Below are 20,621 nucleotides of genomic sequence, written 5' to 3' on the forward strand. Positions count from 1 at the left end.
TTCCACGTTAAATATAAAAAGACGTTGTTAACGTCCCAGAGGTACCTTGTGTGTGCCATGTCCACTGTGGCTCCCAGAAGGGATTTGAAACCGCGTGTCACATTCAAAGCGAATCATCTGATTTAAAATTGGAAAGTGGGACCTGGAGAACATGGGGGAAAATAAAGCAAAGTGAGGGGACAGTTGTATGTGGAATTCAAGGCATAATGTGGGTTGGTGTAATTACCAGAGTTTGGCTGTATATCTGACTTTGAGTTTCCGAGGAGTCAAAGCAAAGAGAGAAACGACCATCAGTTGCTTGGTTCACGGTGTCCTTAAAAGACCACCAGGTTGGTCCCCCTGAAGAACTGTTCCTGAGGGTGGGTATTTGTGAGGAGACCCAGTGTGATGGGCGGTGAGTCAGCTTGCCTTAGGCTGGGCCCTGAGGCCCATCCCACCAATTAACCTGTGCGTTTGTGGTCTGGAGAGGTGAAGGTGGCGAACGTACGTGGTGCCAGAGCCGCCCAGCCACCCAGCTACCAAAAACAGGATGCTGAACAACATCCTGCAGGCCCGCAGAGTCCCGACTCCGGCTGCCCGTCCTGACTCCACGTGCCGGTCACAACAGGAGGCTCTCCGGGGCAGGTTGCCCCCAGCCTTTTCGCAACATGCAGTCTCAGAGCAGGAAAATGCTAAAATTAGGGCTCACGGGGGCTAGCGCCCTGCGTGTGTACTCAAGGCCTTCAAAATCTGGACACCCAGAGACCGAGAGGAACTGGGAGAGGGGAGTTTCCCATCATCCTCCATGGCCTTGTGCGCAAAGCAGGGCTGCTGCTGTTCTGGAAGTGCGGAGGGGAGGTGGTCCTGAGGCAGGGACAGATCTTGGGTGCTGAGGGGCAGAGCATCCCTGAGAGGGAACCGGGAAGCCAGGATGTCTGCCAGCGACGATGACCAGCAAGAGGGTCTTAAACTTTTATCACTGGCCCATAAAGAAAAATTGTTGTTTAGTCCCTCAGTCATGACTGACTCTTTTGCGAACTCATGGACTGTAGCCCACCAGGCTCCTCTGTCCATGGGGTTCTCCAGGCAAGAAGACTGGAGTGGGTTCTCATTTCCTTCTCCAGGGGATCTTCCCGACCCAGGGATCGAACCTGCATCTGCTGCATCTCCTGCATTGGCAGGCGGGTTCTCTACCACTGAGCCAGCCACCAGGGGAGCCTAAGAGGAAAAATGAGAGGGAGTGTTTTGCCAGAATCCAGTTCAGTGGAATTTTTTTAGAAGTAATTTTAAAAATTTAGAAGCAGTTGAAAACATACATAAAAGTTGCAAATGGAGCACAGAGAACATTTTTCTGTAATGTTTGAGAGTAAGTTGCCAGCCAGATGCCATTTGAATACAAGCAAGGACGTTCTCCTACAGAGCAGGCCGTTAACCCAGCTTGCCCTGATCCATGACTCCATCTCATCATCAGGCGCCGTTCAGGGGCCACCGTTTGCGCCGGTGGCGTCCTTTGTCATAAAGGGTCCAGGTTAGTATCGCCCACTTTGCGGCGTGGTCCTGTCTGCTGCGTCTCCTTCAGTCTGGGACGTTCCTGTCTTTCTCTGACTTTGACGACCATTTGAAGGGACAGGCTGTTAGTTTGTAGAATAGAATGCCCCTCAGTTTAGGTTTGTCTGGTGTTCCCTCGAGGTTAGACTCGGGCTGTGCAGTGCCGGGTGGTGGTCGCCGTGGTCCTCAGGTGGCTTCGCTGGGCTTCCTTCCTGCACGGGTCTTCTTTCCCTGTGTCGTGAGGCGTCTCTTGTGGGAACACGCTGGAGCTGGCCCAGCGCCCGGTGCCCCTCAGCTTCTGCACTTATTTATGCCTGTGTGGACACCTGTTTGTTTCGTGCAGCGGCTCATAGTCTGTTAACTGTTTTCTTGACTTCAGGGTTCAAACTGCCCCTGGTTTGGCCTGTGGGGGCTCGTTCAAGTTGGCTTCCGTGTCCCTGGACGTGCGCATCGTCGTTTGAGCACTGCCTTGTTTTCCGACACCAGAGGGCAGACCTCGCCTTGTAGTTTTTGCCCCGTCTCTGGAATCCATCATTCCTCCCCGCAGCCCTGGTTCCTTTTAGTAGAAAAGACATTTCGAAGTAGGCAGGTGGTTTTTGTGATGTGTAGAAATAGCAAATCACTGTGTTGTATGCCTGGAACTGGGGCTTCCCGGATGGAGCAGGAAAGGTAAAGAACCTTTTCCTGCCAATGCGGGAGATGGCAAGAAACACAGGGGAAATCCTGGGAAATCTCGTGGACGGAGGAGCCTGGTGGGCTACAGTCCATGGCAGTCCATGGGGTCGCAAAGAGCAGACACAACTGAGCGACCGAGCATACACACACGTGCCGGGAACTGACAGTGGTGCAGGTCAATTAGACATCAACAGAATTGTTTTAAAATAAAGCATTTATGAATCACTTTAACCCCGTGAATAATCCCTGAAAAGGATAATTTATGGATGAGATTAGGGGCTGGTGCTGGACCTAGAAATCTGACAGTGGAATGCAGAACACGGGAAGTGGTAGATGCAGGTTGCCAAGTTCTGTTTATTTGGGTGTTAGTTGATTGATGGGCCTAGCTGAGAACTAAATGTCCACTAATTAAAAAAAAAAAGCAGAAAATATTGCCGTTTTTTTCATGTACTCTGTAAAGCCTCCTTGAAGCTCATCCTGCTCTCTAAACCCAAATGATATTAACAAGAGCTTTTTTTTTGAAGAAATAAAATTATACCAAATTAATCTGGGAAACAAAAGCAAAGACACTGAGGCAGGCATGCTTATTACTACTATTGGAGGTGTTCTCTGCAGGTCTTTTCAGCGGGCAGAATTTGGGACTGTGTGGCTGTATGTGTGCGCACACACACACAGGTGTTACACATTTGCATCTATGTTACTCTATTTATGTTGAAAACCATGAGTTCAAACTGATAGCTTCAATTCCGATCCAACATCTCCGTGTTCATTCTAGTTTTTTCTCGCTCCATATTTGTAATCCCTTTTCTCAGAGGGAGAGAAACCTGCCTCCCATTGTCCCTAAAGTGTTTACTTGTCTGATCAACCCCCTTGTCTGCCACCAGCCCCTCATCTTTGCGGCCACCTCTCCGCTCCTTACCACACCCCCTCCCCAACCTGGAGGCCCTCCCTGCTCTGCCTACCAGAGGGTTTTCAGCCTGACTTGTTGGGAAAAAGAAGCAGACTTGCTCTCTTGATGCTGTTTTCCCAAGGCGTCCACTCAGCAGAGGTTTGGCGCTTTCTGGAGAGACTTGTGGTGTCGTTTCCTGGCTTTTCCCCTTCTGGGCCACTAGAACTTGGATAAGCCATGTAACCTCTCCGAGCCTTGGTTTCCCTGTGTCTGAGAGACTGACGGATGCTAAGGGTATCCATGACGTGCCCAGCAGGACACAGCAAACATGTTTATTACTGACCTTACCTTGGCTGAGTGCACATTACCTTCTGGGCGCTGAGAGATGGAGAAGTCACAGCTTTGACACTCCAGACTCTGTGACGTGGGCAACTTGGTTGTCGTGTTGTTGGAAGCACTTGGTTGCCAGGAGGACCCGACCTCCCTGTGGCTCTAACAGCATTTATGCAGCGGCGAATCTTTTTTTTTCCCCAAAGGTTGTAATGCTTAATCAGAGGTGTCTGATAATTGACTGAAGCTTGAGAAATATTTTCCCAGGTCACACGTTTTCATTGAATAACTGGACATCTTGTTAATTTATTTTTTTAAAAGATTTGCATTAATTTATTATTTTAGGCTGCGGTGGGTCTCTGTTGCCGCACCTCGCCACCTTCTCCAGTTCCGGCGAGTGGGAGCTCCTCTCGAGCTGCGGTGCGCCGGCTTCTCATTGCAGTGGCTTCTCCTGTTGAGGAGCACAAGCTCTGGGGTGCGTGGGCTCAGTAGTTGAGGTGCACGGGCTTAGTTGTCCTGCGGCATGTGGGATCTTCCCAGGCCAGGGATTGAACCTGTGTCTCCTGCGTTGACAGGCAGATTCTTAACCACTGAGCCACCAGGGAAGCCCTTTAATTGATTGTTTTTGAGTTGAAGTTTGATTGATGAATGACATTATGTATCAGTTACAGGTGTACAGTACAGTGATGCACACTTTTTAAAGATTGTGCTCCATGTGTAGTTATTATCAGCCTCTGGCTGTGTTTGCCACGTTGTACCATACGTCCTTGCTGCTTATTGTGCACGTAATAGTTTGTACCTCTTGATCCTCTGCCCCTGGGTTGCCCCTCCCCACTGGTAGTAACCACAGGTTTGTTCTCTGTATCTGTGGTTCTTATGTGTTCTGTCCATCCTGTACATGTTGAGCACCCAGTGTCGTAGCCACTCAGAGACGACCAAGGTGAGTTAGTCACAAAATGGCTTTGAGGCTGGAGGAGGTACATAGCTCAGTTTGTGAGTATTTACTTCTGAGTATAGACTCTGCTGTATGTCAGGCAGAGAGGGAGACTTAAATAATTATGTGTGTCCTGGCCCTAGAGTCCCATCGTGAAGTTAAATACGCTGGCGTGAAGATAATATCACCACCAGTTAGTAGGTAAACAGGGCCAGAAACACAGTTTGGGTCCTTGGGGTCCTGTCCCTTTCTAAGCATATGACCTTGAACGAATGACTCACCCTCTCAGTGCTCAGTGAGAGAAGGTGCTGTAAGATGTTGAAAAGCATGGCTTGCAGCCAGGGCGGCAACGGGGGGCTTCCTGGAGGAGGTGTGAACGTTGGCAGGTGGGCAGGACATGAGGAGGCTGTGTTTAGAGACACAGAGTAGGAGAGCTGACAAGAGCAGTGACAGGTGGGGTGGAGCAGAGAGCATGTGGAGTGTGGGAGGAAGAGTGTAAGAGGCGATACAAGGAAGCTTTTTATTATAAGTCACTTTTGCTAACTGCACTATAAGCCTTGAGGTCAGAGCGTGTAAAGCTTAGGTTAGCAACATGAATGGCTGGGGCTGCCACAGCAAGCAAGTGCAAATGATGAGGCCGCATCATCGAAAGCCCTGGAGCTGGGATCTACGCAACAAGGGCAGTGGCTGGGAATGGCATGGAGCAGGTTAGAGGCCAGGGGTCCTCTGTTCTCCACCCTGATTCCCACTAGGCTGCAGGCTCCCAGCATAGCTGTGCCATCTGGATCATAGCTGCTCACCACACGTGGCTGATTAAAGCCCAGTATTCCTGGGCTTTCCTGGTGGCTCAGACAGTAAAGAATCCACCTGCAATGCAGGAGACCAGGGTTCCATCCCTGGGTCGGAAAGATCCCCTGGGGAAGGGAACGGCTACCCACTCCACTATTCTTGCCTGGGAAATCCCATGGTCAGAGGAGCCTGGTGAGCTACAGTCCATGGGGTCTCAAAGAATTGGACACAACTGAGCGAATTTCACTACTAAAGTCAAATAAGACAAATTCAGCTCATCTGCCTCATTCATCACCTTTCAAGCGTTCAGACCATAGGCCTCTCCGGCTGCCATATCAGACGGCACAAGTGGAGGAGGTCTCCTTCCTCTTGGACAGCATTGCCCCGCAGGGATGCCGAGGACCCCACACAGAGCCAGGCACACGGGGAGTGGACATCGCACGGCTCACGGGGCCGGGGGCCTGGGAAGGAAAGGGTGCCCTCGCCAGGTTAGGACCGGGCGACCCATGAATATGGGATGGGGCTGCCTCCCAAAGAAAGAAAGGGCTGGGAACTGGGGACAGTTGAGACAGTCCATTCTTGGAATTTCTGAGTTGTTTCAGAAAGCGTTTCCTTCATGTGCCTGTTATTTCTGGCTGGCTAGGTTGTCTCTGCTGCCATTGCATTTCCTGCACAATGCGGCCTTTCTCTCTCCGTGCTCACGAAGGGGGCTTCAGTCCCGGTGTACCAGACATTCACGGGCAGAGACACCAGCTCCAGCCTCCACAGACAGGGCCTGAGGGCTCATGGGGGCCATCGAGGAGCCCTCCCGAGGTTTGCGGAGCCAACCCAAAGCAGGGTATCTGCTGTCCTACTTAGGGGGAAATTCTGCTTTTGCAAGCTGGCTGGTGTATTCAGCTGCTCGCTCCCGCCCGTTGCTATGAAGGCGCGCTGTGTAGCTGGCTGCAGAGAATGTCTCTTACTGTCCAAAATACTTGGGACATTCCTTCTCTCTGAGAGAAGCCCACGCCTTCTAGCCAAACAATACATGCCCCAGCAGCAGAGACATTTGTAAGGAGCCCTGCCAGCATTTCTTGCTGGTGACCCCATTCCCTGAGTATAGGGCCCTGCAGAGCTGGAGTTTCCCTGTGGTCAGCACTCTGTGTGGAGCGGAGCCTTTGAGGAGAGGGCTCTGACTGGCAGGTGAATCAGGTGAGCTGTGGTCTACACTTAGAGCCTGGAGAACGGCCTTCGGGACGAGGCCTTACCCAATGGCCCCGTGAAGCACAAAATGGAAATAACGTGCTGGTACACCCCGGGGTCTCTGTGACTTTTGAACTTGAGTTCAAAATGAGAGAAACGTCTGCGGGGGAACGGGGGAGAGAGTGTTCTGTCTCCATCTGCAGGGTGCCTGCCTCACTCCTGTGATAAGTCTTCCATCGGCTTTGTTGTTGTTGAACCACTAAGTCACGTCCAACTGTTTAGAGATCCCATGCGCTGTAGCCCCCCAGGCTCCTCTGTCCATGGGATTCTCCAGGCAAGAATACTGGAGTGGGTGGTCATTCCTTTTTCCAGGGGATCTTCCTGACCCAGGGATCGAACCCAGGTCTCCCTCACTGCAGGCAGGTTTCTTTACCATCTGAGCCACCAGGAAAACCCAGTATTTGTTAATCTCGATGGAATTAATGGAACCCCCTCTTGGAGTGTACATGGGGACCATCTTTCCTATAGTGACAGCTTTACGAGCATTCCGTAAAGAATTATCGTCAAGTCCACTGGACAAACCAGTCTATTCCGTAATCACTGGGCAGAGCTGTGTGCAATCGAGGGTTAATTCTATCCATGCAGAAGTTATTCAGTTCATTTCAAACAGTCCAGTCAATATGAAACCTTTTTTTTTTAAAATTGAAGCATAGTTGCTTGACAGTGTTGTGTTCATTTCAACCTTTCTTAGAGTCTATACTTTTAAGCCCATGTTCTCTGGTTTTATTCCCCGCCCCCCCCCCCCCAAGATGTAGCATCAGAAATCCTAAAATCATAATCAGTTAAGTAACTTCTTGTATCCTCTTCTATAAAATGAGTGTCATAATGCCTGCTGGGTTCTCCATAGGAGAGCTTCTTGAAGATCAAATAGGCTGACATCATCCAGAGAGCTTTGTCAACAGCTGGGCTTATCAGAGGTCTGATTCATTGTTATGATTGTCATCTCAGATGACTGTGATGCAGGACTGCCTTTCAAGGGCAGGAACACCTGTTACTCTGAAAGCATTTGGTGGGAAAAGGCCATGTGTAGTTATTTGCTAACCTGTTGTGCTACTTCCGAGGATGGTATTATTTTGTTTTTGTTTTTGTTTTTTTTTTGACCTGGCGTGGCCTTCCTTCATTGCACCTAATCGTGTTTGTATCCTTCCGAGAGGAGCACAGGTTTTTATGGGTGTTATGTTTCACCAGCAAAAACATGTGTTGTGTACTTGCTGTGTGTAAGGAACTCTTATGAAGGCAGCAGCTTCCTCTGTGTCTTCTGTGATTGCTAAGTGCAGGGGTTCTTAGCCCTGACTGTGCTTCAGTAGCCGTTTTGGGACTTTAGAAAAAAAAAGCAGGTGCCGAGGACTCGTCACAGACCTTCCAAATTAGAACCGGCTGGTATTAGACCTGGACGTGAACGTTTTAGAAGTTTTGTAGATTGTTCCCACGTACAGCCAGAAGTGGAAATTAGAAGCATTACTATCATATTCTATTGTGCGATGTCTCTATGCCGAGTGTATCCCTTCTTCAAGGAATTATGTTTCTAAGTGGCCTGGCACACATCCAGACTGCCCAAATGCGGACCCATCCCTTAAAGATTGTTGTCTTTACCTGGTCAGCACTCATTTGGGCTTGGTGTACTGTGGTTCTCCTTATTCTGCAAATACTTGGCTATTTGAATGGCTGAGCAGAGCCCTGTAAGTGACTATCAGAACATCCACATAATAGACCAGGTGTCAGAACCCAGAAATATGGATTCCCAGACCAGTGCATTGTATGTTTTTAAACTTCGACATGCACTTAGAGGCATCGAGGCAGTGGGTTAAAAAATGAGGTTGCCCAGACTCTCCTCCGGACGCTTTCAGGAGCCGGACTGCCCTCCTTCATTTGTGAGAAAGAAGAGAATGTCTTCCTGCAGAGCTTGGGGAGGAGACGGGGTGGCACGTGGTGGGTGCTCGGGCAGTGGCGGTGCTGTTGGTGAGAAGCAGCTTCTTGACCAGCGTGGCTCTGCCCCTCCCCAGCCGCCTGCCCAGGACCCGCATTCAGTCCAGAAGGACCGGGTGACATGTCCTGTCCCGTAACGGTGATGGTGGCACCCCTGGGGCTGACACTGGGTCTTCTCTTTCTGAGGCTGTTTCCCATCTCTCTCCAGCACCTGATGCGTCCACATGCTGGGAAGAAGGACCAGGGACGGGTCCTCTCCTGACTCCTCAGCGCTGCTAGGCCTGGCCCCAGAGGGCGCTGCAGGGACTCCACTCCGGTCCTCCCTCTGGGACAGGCAGCTGCGAGGGCGTTCCAGGGGTTAAGAAGGTGGGCGTGGGCCAGAGAGACGTGGGTCTCAGCCCATCTCATAAAGATTATGCTCCTGCGGCTGAAGTTTCCTCAACCATAGAACAAGAACGATCGTAGCGTGTGTTTCCCTTGATCCTCTTGTAAAGGTTAATTTTACCATTCGTAGCTGGGAGAACCTTGCAGGTGAGGCCTTCCCAGAAGTCTCAGAGCCCTTCCTTCACAGAACATTGCAGAACCCACCGCTCAGACGCACTCTCTTCCCAGCCCTCCAGGGTTCCTTTCTCAGGGAGTTCATCCCGTCCTGCCTGGCTTCGTATATAGTTAGTTGCATCCTTAACATAAGTATTTCCTCTGCCAAAAGAAGCAGGAAAAGCAGAGCTGGCTTCCGCCAGGTGGGTTTCAGCGTCTCATCCCACTCTCTGGGACACCCACCTGCTCTTCCTCCAAAGCCCACCCTGTGCCCCCTGCGAAAGGGTCTCAGAGCCCCTCCCCTTCCCTCTACCTGGAATGCCATCCTCCCACACACACATACCAGATCTGCCTCGAGGAGCGATTAGCATAACTGAAGGACTTCCAGGATGTATCTGTGCTTTTAAAAAACACCCAACAACCGTGGCAGCTGCCCATGGTCCCTGTTGGGCGAATGGATGGTGATTTGAAAGAAACAGAAATCCTTCGGTCTGTCGGTTTGAACAAGAATGGGGTCCTCATGGCTTGGGGCAGGTTTCTGGGCCGCCAGCTGTTTTTCCTCGCAGTTTCTAACGCACACCCTATCGCTTGTTCCCGAGGCCCACAAAAAGCCGTAGGAGTAAAAGTGATTAGAGGAACTTCAGCTGTTTTGCTCCCTCTGAATAGCCCTCTTTCATCAGGATAGGCAGGGACAAGGGCCTTTTTTAAACCCAAATATCAGGGAAGAACGAGGGTTCCAGCAGAGCCATTTGCCGTCTGGGTGGGAATGCCATCCTTCCTTCCATCAGGACGGGCACTCTGCCGCTTCCCTGGAGGGCTCCGTCCAGCTTCCTGTTCAGACGTCCATCCTTCTCCGGGGAGCGGGGAGGGCAGGGGCTGGGGGCAGTTCAGATCACACGATGTGACCACGGCGGGCGGTCCGGGACCTCTTCTGTGGTGCTGACATCTGCCTCTCCAGCCAGCCACCCCCACTACTTCTGCTCCTCAGAGGTTTCCAGCAAAGCTAGTATGTATCGCCACCGCCGATTTCTGTTTCCCTCCTGCGTCTGGGTTTCTGGGTGACACTGGCTGTTGCTGCTCGGAGGGTGGGGTTTTCCGGAGGACCCCGTCCGTCTGCAGTGCCCTGTACAAATTATGACCCCATGTCATCTCCTAAAACCGGCCTCTGAGACTCCTCTGTATTGTGGAGATAAAAAGCAGGGAGGGTGGGGGGCTGAACTTGTTCTTAATCCCCCGTTGGGATTTTTCTCGCGGCAACCAAGGGAAACATTTCCGTTTCGTTTGCCTGCATCTGACTTCCCAGAGCTTTAGTCTAAAGAGCTGTCTTTCTGGGGACCAGTATCTTTGGGGAAAAGGCTGATTTCACTGGAATGATGATGGGTAGTTTGTGGGTGTGTTTTCCTCATCTGGAGAACCTTGAAAAGGAGGTGCGCCATCCCCGAAATGGGGGTGTCTGGAGACTGATGAACCCGGGGACTGTATGGTGTCAGAGCCCTGGCTGCAGGAGACAGTTGTTCACATCAGCGACCCAGCAGGCAAGGGAGGCTCTGAGCCCAGAGTGAGCTCAGAGCAGAAGACAGGAAGCAGGGCCATAAAGAATATCCGTCTCATTTTCGTAGGTCCCATGACTGCCAGGCTCTGTGGCCTCTGGGCCCCGGGAGTCATCCACCGACGTTTTTTCCTTGTGCCCCATCTGCTTACTGTCTGAGCCACAGGGCCGTCTCTGAGGCTGGGGAGGGTGTGTTCTCTGAGCCTCCCCACCTGCAGCTTCAGATCTCGCCCTGCCCAGAGGAGGACAGAGGCAGAGTGTTCCCGGGGAGCCCAGGCACACAGCCCCCTGAATTGACATGTAGCCTCAAGGCTCTTGATTCTTTAACAGCCTCAGAAACACTGAGGAACAACTGGCCTCGAAAGCGATCACGGGATAAAACCAGCCTATTTTGCGTTGTTCCTCCTCCACCCCCACCCCACCCCCCAAGGAAATATAAGGGAAACCAAGGGGAATTTTTGCCCATGATTTCCAAGGCAAAGGTCACCGTCACTGGCTGGCTGCTTCCAGAGGGCTCAGGTTTCTGGTCACTATGGATTTTTTTTTTTTCTTTTTTTTTTTAAACTCATGAACAAAAAGAGGTTGATGATGCCTTGCAAAGTTTCTCCCCGCCCCCCCCCCCCCCCGCCAGCTGCTTCGATGAACTGATTGCTGTTTGAAGTTTCGTGCGTTTTGTTGGAGTCTCTCGGGCAGCGATGAAAGTAGGTAGTAAGTGATCCATGTCTTACCTAAAACAGCATAGTTCAGAAAACAAACTCAGTTGTAAGATTTTAAGGAAAGGGTGAGTGACAAGTTTCAGGGGTAGAAAAGTGTTGGGCAGTTCTCTGCCATTTGCTCGAACTAGACAGCCTGGGATGTCTGTCGGCCAGTGGATGCTAATGAGCTTTTTGCCTGCCATGGGTCAGTGAGGCTCGCAGAAAGGGGGCATCTCGTTTCTTCCATTATTTACAGTCCTAGACTCCTCAGCGCTTGAAACTGGCACCACAGGTACAGGACTCACAGGGTGGAAAGGGTGACTTGGCAGTATGTGACGATGAAGAAGAGGCGCCGTCCAGGTGTGAGCTGTTGCCCACAGGAAAGAGATAAAGCCAGTTGTCAGTAGGATAAGAGGGGCAGAACTAAAACCTTAACGTTTGCTATTTGAGCCATTGTGATTTTTTAGCGTGCGAGGCAGAAAAACGAACAGATTTCGTTGGCAGTCTTCACAGTATGGAAGATAACTGTTTTGTTTTTTTTTTTTTTCAATTCCAGAAACTGCTGACTTGACACTGGCCCCTGCAGTGAGGTTTCTTAGCTCCTGGAGTTGTATTTTAGACTTAGCTGAATATTCCAGGATGAGAATGTTTAACTACCAACTTTAGCTGTCCTGGGCAATGATGGTTTTGTTGTTTTATGTTACACAAGATGTCCTTGTGTTTCTGTCAAGAATTGATTTGTTTTTGTTTTTTTTTTAAGTGCTTCTGTTTCTTAGAGATTTTTCTTTCAATCAAATATGTTAATTGGTTGCTCAAGAGAGAATGAATAATATATATAGCTCCCTATAATTTGAACTGCAGTCTTTCACAAAATTAATAAAAATGAAATGTTTTGCATTGTGACTTTGAAAGTTAAAATATCATTTACAAAAGTTAATATTTGCTCAATACAGTAAATTTGGAAGATGCTAAGAAGTAGAAAAAAGATAACCTTAGCACTATTAATAATTTTGGTGTGCCTTATGTGTAGTTTTCAGAGATGATGGTTTTTTCTAAGTAATTGGTGGTAATTAATAGCTAATATAGTCTATCAGCTCATACAGGGTGGATTTCTGCATAAGCTAAAGATTTTCTTGGTAGCCAAGTCATGAAAGTGAAATTTTTTATTGTAATTCTTAAAGTCATATGTTAAATATGGATATTATTGCCTGTTAAAATAACAAAGACCAAAGATTCCCTCTGCTGAGAAGTTCATTGGGTTAACTTGAGCTTTTCTATGGGAATAGTGGTCACAGCCACCCATTTTTCTTAAGGTGCAAACAGATAGTGAAAGTGTGATTTCATCTTCCTTATGCTCTATGAACCGAAGACACCAGGAAGCAGTGAGGTTGTTAAAAGTTCAGAGTGCTGGGGGCAGAGATCAACAGCAAAAGTCTGAAAAATTCACAAAAGGAACCATCCTCTGCTCATCAGAGAGTCAGTCTCTGTTTCTAGAAGACATCGTATTACAGTGGTGTCCCTTCACAGTGTCCTGCAGGAAGGGGCTCTGAGTGCTGGAGGAGCCCATGGAGAACCTCGGTGTTGTAGCCGAAGTATCCTGCTTTGTCCCGTAAACTCTCCAGCAGCAGGCTTGTGGCAGAGGTTTGGGGGGAGTACTGTGTGAGATTACCATAGGAGCTATTTCATCCCGTTGGCGTTTTACATGCCACTCTCTAGCCTTTCTTCTGCAGCTCGTCTTTGCCCATTTTCCTCTGTGAATTCCAGCCTAACTGTGCTCTGTTTTTTTTCCTCTCCCCAGCTTAAGTGAGAGCTTTTTCATGGTGAAAGGAGCAGCCCTCTTCCTACAGCAGGGAAGCAGCCCTCAAGGCCAGCGGAGTCTTCAGCACCCCCACAAGCATGCAGGTGATGGCTCTAAACTGATGCTCTTACCCAGGGAGTTATCTTCTATGCGACTGAGCAACCCTCCAACACTGGTGTTCAGCACTTGGCTGGTTTTCAAGGCCAGGGAAATAGCGCAGCACAGGTTGGTGATGACAGGTGCAGGTCAGAGGCTCTTTTCTTGAGGCCATGTGTGTTTTCCTGACGGCACTGGGAGCCAGCACCCTTATAAGGTCAGCAGCTTTCTGTTTGGATGTGAAGTTTCCCTACTCAGTCTATCAGTTAACTGCAGATTTTAAGTTACGGTATCCTGGGCTTCTCCTGGTGGCTCAGACAATAAAGAAGTTGCCTGCCTTGCAGAAGACCCGGGTTTGATCCCTGGTTTAGGAACATTCCCTGGAGAAGGGAATGGCTGCCCACTCTAGTATTCTTGCCTGGAGAATGCCATGGACAGAGGAGCCTGGTGGGCTGTAGTTCATGCGATTGCAAAGACTCGGACATGACTAAGCAGCTAACACTGACTTTCTTCACATGCCTTTTTAACAAATGCACCAGAGCACCTTATAGCCAGACGTTGTCCCCTTGAAAAGTACTGCCTTGGGGTACGAGATGCCTAGTCTGTCATTGCTCTGAGCGTTTGGAAAGCTCTCATTTGGGGAATTTTTTTATAAACCTTGGGCACATACTGGGTTGGGAAGTCTTTATTCTTTAATGGTGGGTGGTTTTTTGGAAGTAGACAGAAATTATAAAATGGCATCAAACTGAGTATTCACTGAGGCACAAAAGCAAGGAAATAAGAAACGTGTACAAATGTCCATAGGCGCGGCAGTCTGGGGGTTAAGACTTCGCCTTCCAGTGCAGAGGGCACGGGTTCAGTCCCTGGTTGGGGAACTGAGATCCCATGTGCCTCGTGACCAAAAACCAAAACAGAGAAACAGGAGCAATACTGTGACCAGTTCAGTAAAGACTTTAAAAATGGTCTACATTAAAAAAAAAAAAACAACCTTCAATAAAAAGAAAAATGCCCACGAAGTGAAAGTCAGGGAAGCCTGACACACTGCAGTCCCTGGGGTTGCAGTCGGACTGAGTGACTGCACAGCAGCAGCAAAGTAACAGGACTGGTTTTCTTAGGTGACTTGACCCTGAACCTGAAGGCATTTGGGAGGAAAGGATTAGCGAGGCATTTGCGTCCAAGTGGACCTTTGTAGCCAGTGGGGAGCCTCTCCAGGCGCTTCTTGGATGGGCAGCTCACTTCTGAATAGGTGCTGGAAAGACCTCGCCTCTCAGAACAACAGCGAATCAAAGGCGCTGGCAGTTGGGGCCGGTTCTGTTGTGACTTCGGTCATCTTGCTTGTCTAACGTCAAGTCAGTCAAGCCTCATCTGGGAGCTGAGTCTCTAGGCTAGAATTTCCTGTCTTAGATTTTATAGCAACCCGCAAGGCTCAGTCAATATTGTCACATGCTGATATTTACAATCAAGATTTAGGTCTGTCGTAAGCTAAGTAAACAATCCTTCTGCGCAGGGAGGCAGTGTGTTTTGTGGAAAGAATATTTATTCTGGAGCCAGACAGACCTGGCTTCTGACCCCAGTTCCGCAAGCATACAGAACTTTCAGAGTCAGTTTCTGAGCTTTGGTCTCCTAATTTTTACAATGGACATCAAATATCCGTAACTCAGATGACGAGAAATGTAAAATTTATGCACGTTAACAGGCCTACCTTCTCCTTGGTGCTCTGCCTGCTTAGCTGTAATTATTGCTACAGTGACTGCTGGTACAATAAAACTACAAACGGAACCTTTGCTCTTTAATCTGCTAGCAGTTCTGCCCTGTAAGGAGTGTAAATTGTTGTTCGTGGCTTAACCATAATGCATGAGCAAAGCCAATGCTCAGTTTTGTTCCCTGATTATTAAATGTCTCCTTCCTCAAATTCAGCGAATATTTGCATACTGTGCGCAATCTTGGGGAAGTGACTACAAAACCGTCTTGTAAAATCCCTCATTCCACCTGGTTGGTGCATCTCTGGAAGGTAACACAAGGATGGGAAAGGAGCCTGATATGTTGGCTTTTCTGCCCTGGGGTCTGGGGGAGCCATGAGCTCAAAAAAGCAGGGCTTGCCCACTGGCCACAGATGCTCAGTACATGACTGGGGGTCAGGCACACACTGGACTTCACGGCAAGTCCCCCAGACGACCCACAGGCCCCTAAGCAAACCTCAGCCAAGCTGAGGACATTACTCCACGTCGAGTAATTCTGCTCATGTTAGCCAGTCCAGTCGGGCCGAGACTCTTCCTTTCCAGGGCCAACCTATACTTCAGGCTCACATTCTCTGCTTTTTTTTTTTTTTCGAGTGCTTACTAAACACTTTAACATACAGAGACTGTGTGAGGCTGCCAGGCCTGGGGTTGGGATTTCTCTCTGTCAGCAATTCCACGTCTCAGCAGACAGTCCCACTGAAAGGCCTCTGCTGCTGCTGCTGCTAAGTTACTTCAGTCGTGTCCAACTCTATGCGATCCCATAGACGGCAGCCCACGAGGCTCCCCCGTCCCTGGGATTCTCCAGGCAAGAACACTGGAGCGGGTTGCCATTTCCTTCTCCAATGCATGGAAGTGAAAGTGAAGTCCCTCAGTCGTGTCCAGCTCATAGTGACCCCATGGATTACAGCCCACCAGGCTCCTCCATCCATGGGATTTTCCAGGCAAGAGTACTGGTGTGGGGTACCATTGCCTTTCCGGAAAGGCCTCTATCTGTGTGGAAAGCTTCGTTTTCACTGAGCCACTCATCAGACAAGGGACTGGTGTCCGCCTTGATCCATGTGCTTCTGTGACTCAGAGTAGGGGGCAGGGGCACCCAGGCGAGTTGGGAACCAGCCGTGGTGGTTGTGTGCCATCCTGACGTTGGTGACACGACAGGTGAGCGTGCTGCTGGGTAGAGAAAAGGAACGAGGATCGTCCACTCCAAGTCGTTTCTCATGGGACGTGGTGCCGGTGTAGGGTGTGGTACTCTGTGGGATCCTGGAAGAGAGAAGACAAGGGGGCAGGTTTCCAACAAACTCGACTCCTCTCTGAGGCTGGAAGTGCCGTTTGTGCATCATTCGTCAACCTTCTTTAAGATTAAAAAGATGCTTTTTGCCAAAGGAACATGCCCAGGGCTTCCCTGGCGGTCCAGTGGTTGAGACTCTGCACTTCCACAGCAGGATGCAAGGGGTCTAATCTCTGGTCAGGGAACTAAGATCCCACATGCCGCATGGCCATAAAAAGGAAAATTTCTTGAACTAAATAAAAAATGAAAATGCAGCATACCAACTTAAAAAAATTATATGGGAAAATCAAGTTAAAAAAAAAGGAACAGTCCAGTGGATTAATCCCTCTAGGTTCTAATCATGATCTGTAGGGTCATTTTTTTTCTTAAGACAGTTGTTTCTTAGGAGTGTTGCACAACTGAAATGATTATGGATTTTCTGTGAATTACTCCTTGCACTTTTCTTCCGCATCAGCATCTTTACAGTTGAACCATTTCTTCAGAACGATCCCCACACAGACATATTTGAAATATACATAAGCTAGGGAAAAAAGCGGCATTGGAAGTACCCTCACTACTTTCTAGTTATGAAGCTCAGTGATGGGGTCCCCTGTGCCTGGGACACGCAGCCCTTCTGTGGGTTGGATCCTGTGTGGCTGTGGAGGCTCACCACCTCCAGGAAACTCTCTTCCCCTCCCTGCAGCCCAGAGGCACCCCCCAGGGACCCTGCAGCCACTTAGTGATGTTCGGAGGCTGACCCTGGATTCCTGTCTCTTTTCAATCACCTGGGGTAAACAAACCAAAAAAGAATACATGATTTTTAGCAGGAAAAAAAAAATGCCATTGCTGTTTACTCAAATTATATCTCTGGGTACCCAGCACATCCCTTCTCTCTGTGCAGTGACTTAACACATTTTCCCTCCTGTTATAGAAGTCATGTCTTTCACCCTCTTTTAAGGAAAGTGGTGTGTGCGTGTTAGTCACTCAGTCATGTCCAGCTCTTTGAGACCCCATGGACTGTAGTACCATCAGACTCCTCTGTCCATGGAATTCCCCAGGCAAGAATATTGGAACACATTCTCTTCTCCCAGGGATCTTCCTGACCCAGGGATCAAACCCACGTCTCCTGCACTGAAGGCAGATTTTTTAAACAGAAAATAACGCCAAGTCCTTTTTCTTTCAGACCAACCCTCAGCAAATCCGTCTCTTCAGCTGTGTCTATAGTTTCTGCTGCCCCCACCCCTGCAAAGTCACATTTGCTTGAATTTAATAACATTTCTTCTCTAGGCTTGTCTGTATTTTTCAGATTTTGTATGTAATAAAAAAAAAAAACAACCCGTATTGCAATTAGTTCAGAAAACAAGAGCAACTTTAAAAAACCTGGCAGTGAACTCTCTCTCACGCATACTCATCGCGGCATTCAGGAGTGGACTAAGGGAAGTCCGTCTTCCCGACCCTCAAAACCAGCCTCCTGGTTGTCTGCCTAGAGCGTGGGTGGGTGACCCATTCTAAACTTCCTCCGTTTGTCCAGCAGGGGACCTGCCTCAACATCTTCAAGTCATGATCAACCTTCTGCGTTGTGAAGATAGAATCAAGCTGGTAAGAAGAGATGAGAGTGGCAAGTTTTCGTTTTTAATGGTGACATTTGGTAGCACTTACTGACGATCAGGGAGTTGGAAGGGAGGTTGGGGAATGAGGGGGTGGAGGGGGTTGGCTCTCTTACATTATAGCAAATTCTCCCAAGCTGTTCACTAAGGCCAAATCCCCATCTGCTCCTCTGTCCCCCAGAAGGTGCAGGAAAGGGTGGATAAGGTTTCTGGGTCAGTCTGTGCTGAGCTGAAATCGTCTTTCTCTGGGTTTTATTTGTTCACCCGTATTTAACGAAGTTTGAGGGTCTCCTCTGAGCCAGGCGCTGTCCCTCATGCTGGGGATATAAACCAGATGTAAGACTTTGATCTTAATTCCAAAACTCTCAGGGGAAAGATAAAAACAAAAGTCTCCGGTCTTGGGCTGGTGGAGGAAGGGGCGGCCGCCTGGAAAGGCAGGCAGCGAGAGCATGTCCGCCCGTCTAGGCCGTGCGCTTGGAGAGTGCCTGGGCGGAGCGGGTCCGGTACATGGTGGTGGTGGACAGCAGTGGGCGCCAGGACACGGAGGAGAGTATCCTGCTGGGAGTCGACTTTTCCAGTAAGGAGAGGTGAGTCTGCTCTGCACGGTGGCTCCCCTCTGCGGCATGGCCAGGAGTTGCTGCTGGAAAAAGGTTTCCAGGGTCCCACACCCATGGTGGGGACAGTAGATGACAAGGTGGTCAGGCCCTGGGGACCGTGGAGCCCCTCGTTTTAGCTCTCGTGTGCTGTGCTGAGCTTAGGGTCTACACTCTGCTTAGAGATTTAACCCTGGGTCCCAGGGGTGCCCTAGAAGAGGGCACTTTAACCAGGAGGGCTTCCTGGAGGAGGTGACAGCTATGGTGAATACCCCAGGGCAAGCAGGAGCAGGACCAGGTAAAGCTGGAAGGCGCCTTCCAGGCTGACCATCCCATATGAAAGTATGTGATCGATGGGCATTATATCAAGGGCCTGATTCAGTATTAATATCCCGTGGATTCCCAAGTACTTGTTGATGGGTCCTAGGTCAGAGGCTTGAAGAGAGGTTGGGAATTTCCCAGTAACTGGAGGCCAAGTTTCTAATAGTTATATCATAGATCTTATTATGTGTGTTAAATGGAGGTGAACGACTCTCCTTACATATCAGAGAACTTAATGCGAGTGAGATCTTTGCAGAACCTGAATTTGTTAAAAGTGGATTAGAGTAGACTCTCTTTATTCCTCATTAACCTGCTCTTCATTAAGCAAGCCATCTCCTGAGTATGAGGCAATAGGCTCAGCCCGGCACACAGGGCAGCAAGAGTATCCACAGTTCTCGGCCTCAAGGAGCCTGTAAGCTCAGCGGGGAGAGAGCCGTGACCAGAAGTCAGGGTGATGTACCCAGTGATGGAGAAGTGTGGGGTGGTCATGGGAACCCAGGAGAGGCACGGGCCTGGCAGGCAGCCTGCCAGAGGCCTTCAGGAGCAGGCGATGGCTAAGCCCAGTCTTAGAGGACAAACGGGCTTGTCAGGTGAGTCTGGGATTGGGGCAGGTCAGAGGGTGCGTTGGAAGAGCATTTCAGGCAGAACTAATAGCAGAAATCACAAGCCGCAGAGGCAGTGGTTGGGTGGAGACTGTGCTGTCTTGTCTTGTTCTTGCGAAGGGGCTGCCATTAGTCCCACCCTTGTGACCAAGACTCCATTGCTTGTTACAAGTAAATGAAGTAAAAGGAAGGCAGATACAGAAGCGGAGGGTTGAGAAGATCCCCCACGGCTGCTGATACTCAGAGGATCGAGTGGGTTTCGTGAACCTGAGGACTGTCTGTGGCATGGTTTTGTGTGCATAGCCGTAGTCCCTTGGGGGCTATTAGCCCATAACAGAGAGATGTCCGTGTAGGGTCCCTGGGGGTGGTCTGAGCTGACCCTGGAAGTGACAGCTGTTTCTCACAAGCCGACTCTTTTTCACATTCCTGAAGAATTTTCATAGTGATCTGAAGAGACCCTCGGATAAAGCCTTTTCTTTCCATCTGTGTTTCTCAGCAGTGCCAGGCTCTGAAGTGGTCAGGTATCATATCGCTGTTAGGATATGCAAAAAAAAAAAAAAACCCCACAGATTACGCTCAATTTTAAAACACCAACTGCACAGCAGCTACAGAAACAGAGGTCCAGAAGTGAACTCCAGTCCTGGTGTTGGCACTTTCCCCACCCCTGCCACCCCAGGACAGGAGACTGAGGGCAGCTGCCACGATTTGCCCGTGTCCCCTAGACCGTGTAGCCTCACGCCAAGCGTGTGCCTGCCGTTGCCGGCTCCCCCCTGCTGCGCTGTGGGCGTGGCCCGCTGGTTGCCCCTGGCCCCGAGAGCTGCAGCTGAGGCCTAGCACTTGTGGAGTCGTGGTCCCCCGAGACTGTCTCTAAGCTGGGCTTTCTGGCCATCCGAGGCCCGCGTCTTCTCGAATTCAGTGGTGGGCTGTCCCTGCAGACAGATACACCCCTAGGCAGTGGGACCAGGGGCAGGTGGTGGTTCCCCCCCATGAGCTGGACCAGCTGGGTGGAGACACAGCGAGGGAAGGCCTCGTGCAGGAGGGTGGACCCTAACTCCAGACGTCTCCTCTTCCCTCCTGTGTAGTAAAAGCTGTACCATCGGGATGGTTCTCCGACTGTGGAGCGACACAAAAATCCACCTCGATGGAGATGGGTAAGGAGACCTCTTTAAAAAGTCTTGTTTCACCGTAGACTTTGAAACACAAGTCAGTTTGGACCTGTTGGGTAATCATTAACACAGTCTCCACGTGTGACATGTTTATCGCGTCAGGAGGAGTAACATTGCCCTCCCGTGAGGCTCACAAGGCAGGGTCCATTTGGGACGTGATACAAGGGAGTTTGGGCTTTCCTGATGGCTTAGTGGTAAAGAATCCACCTGCCAGTACAGGGCACATGGGTTAGATCCCTGGGTCAGGAAGATTCCCTGGAGGAGGAAACAGCAACCCACCCCAGTATTCTTGCCTGGGAAATCCCATGGACAGAGGAACCTGGCAGGCTACAGTCCATTTGG

The 20,621-nt window shown here is 49.8% G+C and overlaps 1 protein-coding gene across 4 annotated transcripts in view; it reads left to right on the top strand.

The window, feature by feature from the left end:
* Window positions 1–20,621, top strand: part of SSH1 (slingshot protein phosphatase 1) — a 56,403-nt gene that overhangs the window by 13,200 nt on the left and 22,582 nt on the right. The window contains exons 1-5 of one of the 4 annotated variants that reach the window (XM_086348455.1): window positions 9,550–9,855; window positions 12,892–12,995; window positions 17,522–17,589; window positions 18,063–18,184; window positions 20,196–20,264. In XM_086348455.1, coding sequence (XP_086204581.1) covers window positions 12,911–12,995; window positions 17,522–17,589; window positions 18,063–18,184; window positions 20,196–20,264 — 344 coding nt within the window. In that variant the 5' untranslated portion in view covers window positions 9,550–9,855; window positions 12,892–12,910. Of the gene's footprint in view, window positions 1–9,549; window positions 9,856–12,891; window positions 12,996–17,521; window positions 17,590–18,062; window positions 18,185–20,195; window positions 20,265–20,621 lie in introns of those variants that run through there. The other 3 variants (XM_086348456.1, XM_086348457.1, XM_086348454.1) reach the window with 3 other exon arrangements.

The sequence above is a fragment of the Bos grunniens genome, chromosome 17 (genome assembly GCF_055505025.1).
Source record: "Bos grunniens cultivar Pamir isolate PY7600 chromosome 17, Bosgru_T2T1.0, whole genome shotgun sequence".
NCBI lineage: Eukaryota > Metazoa > Chordata > Mammalia > Artiodactyla > Bovidae > Bos > Bos grunniens.